Raw genomic sequence first — 9,364 nt, 5'->3', positions numbered from 1 at the left:
ATGGAATGTAAATGATGTAAATTAATAATTGTAACGACCCATGTAGCAGTTACAAGCTAACAGAGCATAACAGGTGTTGGTTTAGCTACAGGACAAGATTTAGAGACCACTGGGAGCTTTTATTAGGAAACTATTGGAATGTTTTACATATACCTTCACACTGGCAACACACCAAAAGTCAATCTAATGAGCTGCTAGGTGTTTTTTCTATGTGTCTCACCACAAACATTATCCTTATATATTTGGGCACCCCTGCTATAGATTATATAAAATAGACAATTGTTTAATAAATAGCCTACTCCAAGTCCTCAAGAGAACTGTGAAAAAGTTTCTATACCTATACACCAAGGAGAAGATGCCAGTGACTATAGCAAGTCATGCTCAGCTGGATTCCTGCCCACTGTCATAATTTTTTCATTCACTTCTTCCTGGTGCTTCCAGTTGCGGCAACAGTGGCAAGAAAACCACAGCAGCTCCGGATCTAACTCCTTACATTCTGATAATTTGGAAAAAAGTGTTCAAGACCTCTTGGTGATGCAGATAGACTTAGTAATCTAGGCTTGTTGTGACTCTATTCAAGATTATTTTACATGTTTTAGTACACCTCACCGGCTCCACATAAAGGTAGGCTGTGATTTTAATCAGTGGCTGCTATCTGAGCCTTTCTACTTGGCAGATACCACAACAATTTATCATATTTTACTCTGGGTTTCTAAATTTTCATTCATTTTAACACTTTTGTGGCTTGTTTTTTGAAGTTATTAACAAAGTGAAAGTAAAATGGGTTCAAGTTCAGGTCTGACAGTGGGGGAAGTTAAGGTGTAACAAGAGTACTATGTCTTGAAAGTGTGCATTGCATTTCAAACGCAGTAATGTTGTACATGCGAAATGTGCATTATTTCTAATTGTTTCTTGTTCAGCTATAAATATTAACTACATTGGGTTTGTTTTTTACTTAGCTTTCATTGAAAAGAGCACCGGAGCCAAAAGACCATGAAAACAGGTGAGTGTCAGAATATGTCATGAGCTTTGGGCGTTTATCATGAACATACTTGTTTAAGTAGTTTGCATTTGTCTGTATTTTCAGTATTTTTACATGGATTGCAATATTCAGTTAAATAAGAATGTATTTTACTAATATTGTTTTCCGTTAACAGTTATGCTCGTCCTACTGTTGATGTTTGACCTTCTCACTTGTTCAAATGGAGGTAATTCATTTGCAGCACCATCACATACATTACAATTGTAAGACTTGAAACATAGATATATAACAAATATAATGCAAATTTAAGTTGATTAAAAATAATCTCTCTCTTCTAGGTACATTTTCTTTGTTGGTACCTCATGGATTCATCTCAGCTAAAATAGGATCTTCTGTTGTCCTGGAATGTGGACTTTCCACTGCGTTGGACAGTAAGAGCTATGAAGTACGCTGGCATCGACCCAATAAAAAAGACAACCCGATTTTGCTCTACAAAGACCAAAAGATCCAAGAGAACCCTGGAGATCCTCAGTACAGAGGCAGAGTATCTCTGATTGGAGAACTGCAGAAAGGGAACATCTCTCTGAAACTGGAGAACCTCACACTGGCAGACAGAGGAGAATATGTGTGTTATGTCCAGAGTACTGAATGGTATGAGAGGGCTAGTGTTATCCTGAATATTACAGGTGAGAAATTAATGTAATTATCTGGATAAGATTGTTCTAAACAAGTTGTATCTATTTAAATAAGTTTTGTTCATTTTATTTGTTTATTTATTTAGCTACATGTATTTTAGTAATAATCCAGCTAAAATAGTTTTCAACATGTTTGTTCATTCATTCAATATAAAATCACCTACTTTACCTTTTATTCTAGTGGTTGGATCTCCTCTTCTCCTCTCATTCGCTGATGTTGGAAAACAGTTGAACATTACCTGTGCATCAAGCGGATGGTCACCAAAGCCCACCCTCACCTGGAGAGACAAAGGAGGAAGAAAACTCAGGAACAGTGTTGATCACTATAAAACAGGTTTGTACATAAAACAGATATAAAAATGCTACTGGTCCTAAAGTTAACGCTCGTAGCTAAAGCACCGTCCAAATTTCTGTTCCTTTTTAGAGTAAACAGTAATGGTATTATAGCTGGAATAACTAATCAAGTGTTATAGAAGCATCATAAGTCAGTTTTGCAACAAACCAACACAAAAAGTCAGAACTGTCTTACATTTTTAAATAAAAGACATTTATTGAAATGTTTGTGGTTACAGAAAATTTCTGATTTTTCCACAATTTAAACTCACTATGTTGTAATCCGCTTTAGAAATAATTTGCCAAAATAAACCACTACAGAAAGCTGTGGTGCCGTATAGTTAATAAATAGATCTAAAACTTAGACACTGTAAATTCTGGGAAACTGCCTAATGTTAGCACAACAAGCATACAACATACAAAGTAGTAAAATTCAAGTTACCAATGAGCTAACAGTCAAAGTCAAGAATTTTCAAGTATAAAATAATTACTGTGTATGTTTACTAACAGATTTTAAATTAATCAACTTTTAGTCTTTGTACATGTTGTTTCTAGTTTCTTTATAGCTATTTGGAAAGTGTGAAGCAGTTCCATTTTTATGTAAAACAAACACTTTTTCAGGGTAAGCATGCATTCCATTATACTGCCATAACTAATTTTATTTATTAGTGTTTTGGTAGGTGTGCAGCCACACAAAAGACTTAAAAAAAAAAAAGAGCCACTGTAAGCTAATTAGCTCATCTGAAGAGGCAGCCTCCATTACTCTTCCAACAGAAAAATGTACAGAGGTTCCTCAGCTGTTTTGATTAATAAAATATATATGATCATGTACTCTTACGGATACACTACTATCAAAATTAGTCGGGAATAGTCTCTAATTAACAACTCCTTAAGAACAACTCAGTAAAAAGACAAAGCATTATTTAACCACCAGCATTTACACAACTGATACATTAAACTCATATTTTTTAATACTAAGTAAACTGGCTATAGTTTCCTCCACAAACATTGGCACTCCTGGTAAACAGAAGCAAAACGGGCTGTAATTTTTTTTTTTTCATTTTCTCCGTCAGAAACTGTCAGTGTCTGAGAGAGTGAGTGCTTGGGAAAGAGAAGATGTTTGTTCACTGGAGCCGGTGCTTGTGGAAAATGTCTACAGTGACACTACAAACCATGACCCAGCACACCCCCCTGCAGGCATATCTGCATGTTTAGCTTTTTGCCAACTAGTTTACTGTTAGCAAGCTGTTTCAACATCTCCAGTAGAGGTCTGTTAGACTGTTTTTTCAGTCCCGCTCTTGCCCAACCCCGCAAGATTTCATCCCACTCCTGCACTCCAGAATCGGAATCATTTGTCCCGCTCCCGCCCCCAGCCAAAACGTTTTGGCCCACTTCCACCCTCGCAGTTCTGTCAAGGCGAACTGACATCCAATACGCGTCATTGTCTACTCACAAATACACTATTTTCTGCTGAAGTAACACAGCAGACACGGTCATCAGACTCACTGTGAAGTAACTTCTTTGAAAGCCATTTATTCCTAGTAACAACAAAGCAGGTATTAAATCACAGTGTTACGTGTGAGCGAGGTTTTTTTTTCTCTCTCTCTCTCGTCTTATTTGCTCTGTTTTACCTATCTTTCACCTTATAGGTGGATCGAAGTGTCACTCTTCACTGTTACTTTTGACCAGTCAGAGATCCCAATTAGATCAAGAAGGGGCGGGGCTTCGCACAGCAGCTTCTCGGCTCACTTGTCTGGCTGGCAGTGGTTACATTGCTGTGTTAATTAGTAAATGCCGACTTGTTTGTTTGTTTTGTTTGTTTGATCTATTAGTTCTTAACTATACTGTTCTGATGGCTCTGGCCTTGGCTTTGTTACTGTTGTTGTCACTGTTAACTCTTTGTTTACTGGGCGACGTTATTGCCTGTTTACTACTTAAAGAGTAACTACACCCTAAGATCTTTTTTTTTCATTAATAGCTGAAACGCACTGCTCTGTAGTAATAAAATATACCAGACTTGCTTAAAACGTGAACACATCTTTCCAAGCTGGTAAAATAGCGTTTTGCCTCTGCTATAGGCGAGGATGATGTATTTTCGTACTGAAGTGCGATGACACATCACAGTATGCAAATCAGTCAAACAATGTTACCGCCCCCTGATGATGCCCTACTCGTGCTGCGCTCATAGCACAGGAGCCGAGATCGAGGAGATTTTATATTGTTTATGTATGGGTTTAGTGATAGTTCTACTTTATTTAGGCTAGTCATTAATTTGCGGGATTTCCCATGGGAAAATTAGTCCCGCGGCTCCCACTGGAATCTGTGGGAGTGCAGACCTCTAATTTCCAGCTAACATGACTCATCTAGTGTTTTGCTTATAGTTATTTTCACCTATCTATTGATTTATTACTTTGAAGATGTTAGCTAGCTGACGTTATTGTACTCTGATTCATTTATACCCTTTATTTAGTTTGGACTCCCACATTGTTATTTGGTTCTCCAACAATTCTGGACACATCCTTGAATTTCAATCTTGGCAACTATGACAAAGATAAAGTGACACACCTATCTGTGGTGAGCTGAAATGATACAAACGCCTCTATAGGTTAATAACTGTCTGTAAGACAATAGTGGAACTTGTTGAACTCAGCATTTGCGCACTTCCATTTCTTATGAAAAGGGCCTTTTGGACACATTAATTAGGTTTTGGGGTCAGAATGAATGAAAGCTTCGGTCATCAAGGATTAACAACCTAAAGCTTCTACAGTTTCAGAAAAGTACTTCATCCCCACTTTCAAATATGGTGGTGGATTGATGATGTTCTCCCTTTTTATCTAGTAGTATAAAAGGAAGTAAGAAAGATCCTCGTAAGACAGTAGAGTGAATATCACTGAGATGATCTACAATAAATAGTATAACAGTATAGAAAACTTCTCCCTCATTAATGAGCACTAAATCTCTCTCTCTCTCTCTCTCTCTCTCTCTCTCTCTCTCTCTCTCTCTCTCTCATTCTCTCATTAAGACTCTGAAGGGTTGGTGAGTGTGAGCTCTTGGCTGCTTCTCTCTCCCTCTGAGTCAGAGTGGATCTCCTGTTCTGTGGGTTTATCTAATCAGGAGATGAGAGAGGGAAGAGTGCTGCCACTCAAACCTGCTACTGCAACATCAGAACCTGGTTAGTCCCATACTATTCTGTCTGATGATGTTCAACTGTCATCTCAATATTTGTGTTATATATTACTAAAATACATGTTATATTTGATCAGGAGTTTCTTCAGGATGGAGAGCCTTCACCATTTTATTGGTTATTAGTCTGCTGGCATTCACTGCAATGACAATGATTAACCCAAAGATTAGAGGTAGGAATTGTTTAGTTATCAGTGAAATCTAATAAAAGCTTCATACAGTCAGACAACATTGTAACATTTGGAATTTTTCTGGAATACAGGCCTCATTTTCCCTAAAGACAAAAAGGCTCCACCAGAAGGTAAGACTCACTGTGAACAAGCTGCATCTCCAACATTTATTGCATTATACTGATTGCTTCATTGGTAGAAAATGTTTAGTTATCAGTGAAACATAATAAAAGCCCAAAGTTTTGGGATTTGATGGAACATAGGCCATAATGGATTGAAAGACCTAAAGCTCACTTGAGTAGGTCAGATTCAGTCTGCTGTAATGAGGAAGTGGATCTTCAATATTAATTTATTAGTCTAGAATAATTACTTTGCTGTTAGTAATGTGATGCAATTACTGAAAAACTGAAAATCAATTTATAAATAAAAATATAAATGGTGTTGATGCTTTCTTTCTCTTTAAGGTCATTTAGAAGAGCAAAGACTTCTTGCTGGTGAGTACATTTGAGTAACACCATAATTTCACTGCATTTCATGCTTCCTTCATTTGATAATTTTCAGAAGTGTGCACTTATAACAGTCCACCATTCAATATGATTTAAGCTGCACAAATGAAGGATTTTAAAACAATGTTATCAAACTGTTCAGGTGTTCACTGAATTGCGTCTTAGCCCGCATGTTATCTTTGTCAGTCACATAATTCTGCAGATGTAGAAAACAGTCAACTGAATAAGATTTTATATATTAAAGATTTTATAACATCAAAATTGATTGACATTTAATGTTAATACTCTAAATTTACAACATTTACTGGAATCATTGCTAGCCTTGGTAAACATGAGGGGAAAAATAAACCCTCATTGCAGCAAAATTATACAGACTTATAAATAATTCTAGATGGAACTGTATGTAACTGTTAAAGATAATGTTGAACATGTTTTTCATTAAACAGGGACAGAACCAAAAACAGTTAACACAGGAACAAATGCAGAAAAAGAAAACCAAGGTAAATTTTCAGAATCTGTATTCTTCTTCTTTGCATTGTGGAACTGCATGGTTTAAAGCAACACTATTTAGGATTTGTGGATTTGGAGACCTCTCTGGTGGAAAAATGTAATTGCACACAGTGTGCGTTAAAACATTTTGTAACGTCGGTTGTGCTTCGGATGAATCTGACTTTAGTGAGAACATCAAAGAGAATTCAAAGAGAACTCGGAACTTGGTGAAGGATGCGTCTTCTAAGGATGTGAATGAATCATCTACCATTGGCCTCATAAGTTTATCCAGTATAATGTCGAACCTTCTTTTTGAGCATGTGTGTGTGACGTACATAACGACTTCAAACTTGTCTTTAAAATACATAAAGACGTACAACGTGGTCTGAAAAACTCCTGCCAAATCTCTCCCAGTACATCTGACTTTTAAATGATTCATTCAGGCTGTACAGGGTGACTCACAGCAGCACCTTTTTCTCTATACTCAGTAATGCTACTTCTTTCAGTGTTAAAGAAAATTACATAGTGTTGCTTTAAATGAGTAATTTAGAATTAACACTATATCTGCCTATTAGCAAAAAGTGAATAATTGTTCTTCACTGAAAGTTTGTCATGTTTTCAGTGCAAAGTCAGGCTGACAAACAACAATAACACATTTGTATAGAATTTGCTCATATTCACCAAAGTTGCCAGTAATTCTAGATGGAACTTGAAGTGAATGTTAAAGCTATTTTTCTTTGAACAGATACAGAAACAGTTATTACAGAAAAAACTGCAGAAAAAGGCAAACAAGGTAAATTTTCATATTCTTATTTCCGTTTTATTCATAAAAAAATGGTTGAAGAAAAAAATATTTTTTTAATTTAACACTTCTTTACATTAGAAACCTGCATGGTCTAAATGAGTAATTTAACATTAAATCCAAGTTTGCCCATTATCATGCCTTAAATTGCACTTAAATTACCATGCTGTAAAACTGCATCAACTTGATGTGTTTTTTTTAAAAGAAGTTCAATCAGTTTATAATCTGTCCATGTTTTTATCTCAAAGGTAAAAATATTGAACTTCACATTTCTACCTATGACCATGCATGTATCACACAGAACACCTTCCTCTGAAGATCTTCCTCACCTATACTAATAACACTGTTTGTTTCATGTCCAGTTGTTTAGTCAGTCAGCAGTAAATCCTCTCTATTTAACAACCTCACAAGAAATATGTATAAAACTGTAAGGGTGAACTTTAAAGAGTCATATTTATTTTAGAGTCCAACCTTCCATCAGACCAAGATTTTAGAATCAATTTAGAACAATGTCTGACATTTAATGTTAATACTTTGAATTTACAATGTTCTTCAGAATTATTGTCAGCCTTGGTAAGTATGATGAGAAAAATGGACCTTCACTGAGGCAAAATTTTACAAATGAAAAAATCTTTATAACAAATACACATTTTGCTTAGAAACACGTGGTATGCTAGATTCTAGATGGGGTGGCAGAACACATAGAAAGTGGTCTGACTTCATTTCAGTTCAAACTCTCTCCATGTGCTTCTGAGACCTCAGTCTTCACTTGGTCCCGCTGGTTTTCAGGTTTTCTTTGTATTTGGCTCACTTCGTTGCAAACGCTCCAACTTATTTGATGGAGTCTATTATGCCATGGAACTCACAAGATTTTTAGGATCTAAGGAAGTAAAACACGTCAACAACATTTCCACCACTATATTTCATACCGAGGACATGGTTCTTTTCTGCATGACTGTAGCCTGATTTGGACGGGATTTATTATACATTAGGGTCCTGGGCTAATGTCCTCTCTTACAGATGTTACAGATTGGCCGTGGCAGTTTTTGTCCTCTCTTGAGAGGTTACAGACCAAAGTACTTACTGTTTTTTACCAAAATACCAAAACATACTCGTCCTGTGGTAATTTTATTGCCATTGAGTTGCAAAAATATTTAATGTCTTTCCAAGTACTTTATCTAGGGAGAGTCCCAGTGATGTTCAGCACACTTCAAGAGCTTGCATTTTGTTGGTTCTTGAAAGGGAGATAATAGAACAAGACCTTTTTCCAAGCATTTTGGAACAGTTCTACTGGTCCATCATCATGACATTTTCAGCTGGTATTTACAAATTGAAAAATGGAGATAGGAGGTTTTGTACAGACAGCGACAGTTTGTGGTTTGATAATGTTGAACCTGTTTTTCTCTCAACAGAGGCAGAAAAAGTTAACACAGGAACAAAGGAAGAAAAAGAAAAACAAGGTAAATTTACAGAATCTGTTTTATTTTTCTTTGCATTGTGGAACTGCATAGTTTTAAGCAACACTACGTAGGATTAATTGCACACAGTGAGCGTTAGAACAGTTTGTAACGTCGGTTGTGCTTCGGATGAATCTGACTTGAGAGTGCATTAAAAGAGAATTCAAAGAGAACTTGGTCGAAACTTGGTGAAGGATGCGTCTTCTAAGGATGTGATTAAATCATCTACCATTTGCCTCATAAGTTTGTCCAGTTTAATGTCGAACCCTCTTTTTGAGCATGTGCGTGTGACGTACATAAAGACTTTTAACATGTCTTTAAAATACATAAAGATGTACAACGTGGTCTGAAAAACTCCTGCCAAATCTCTCCCAGTACCTTTGCCTTAAATTACTATTTCAGGCTGTACAGGGTGATTCACAGCAGTGCATGCTCACCATTATTTTGTGTATTCTTTTTTATCTATACTCAGTAATGCGACTACTTTCAGTGTAAAAAAAAAAAACCTGCATAGTGTTGCTTTAAAGGAGAAATTTAGAGTTAAAGCTACATCTGCCTATTAGTAAAAAGTGAATAATTGTTCTTCACTAAAAGGTTAGATTATCCTTATATTTTCGGTGTAAAGTCAGGCTAACAAACAACACATGTTTATAGCCTCAATTGATTATATCCACGAAAGTTGCCAATAATTCTAGATGGAACTGTGTATAATAACTGCATTTGCATCAACTTGATGGATTTTTAAAA

At 36.1% G+C, this 9,364-nt stretch overlaps 1 protein-coding gene across 1 annotated transcript; it reads left to right on the top strand.

Moving 5' to 3' along the window:
- Positions 1 to 918: 918 nt before the first annotated feature.
- On the top strand, positions 919 to 5,871 carry LOC118800539 (butyrophilin subfamily 3 member A2-like). The gene is made up of 8 exons (XM_036560798.1): positions 919 to 1,003; positions 1,158 to 1,208; positions 1,321 to 1,668; positions 1,859 to 2,011; positions 5,033 to 5,182; positions 5,274 to 5,366; positions 5,456 to 5,494; positions 5,828 to 5,871. Exons 1-8 carry the CDS (start codon positions 994 to 996, stop codon positions 5,869 to 5,871), a joined length of 888 nt encoding a protein of 295 aa, XP_036416691.1. The 5' UTR covers positions 919 to 993.
- The last annotated feature ends 3,493 nt before the right edge of the window (positions 5,872 to 9,364 follow it).

Source organism: Colossoma macropomum, unplaced genomic scaffold (genome assembly GCF_904425465.1).
Source record: "Colossoma macropomum unplaced genomic scaffold, Colossoma_macropomum, whole genome shotgun sequence".
In the NCBI taxonomy this organism is placed as follows: domain Eukaryota; kingdom Metazoa; phylum Chordata; class Actinopteri; order Characiformes; family Serrasalmidae; genus Colossoma; species Colossoma macropomum.
Note: the sequence above shows the minus strand (reverse complement) of the source record. Positions and strands in the feature narration are given on the sequence as shown.

Bases quoted from the DNA above. Each gene is read 5' to 3' on its own strand.
- LOC118800539 (XM_036560798.1), top strand. The intron at 1,209-1,320 runs GTAATTCATTTG...TCTCTCTTCTAG, and splicing joins TCTCACTTGTTCAAATGGAG to GTACATTTTCTTTGTTGGTA. The intron at 1,669-1,858 runs GTGAGAAATTAA...CTTTTATTCTAG, and splicing joins TGTTATCCTGAATATTACAG to TGGTTGGATCTCCTCTTCTC.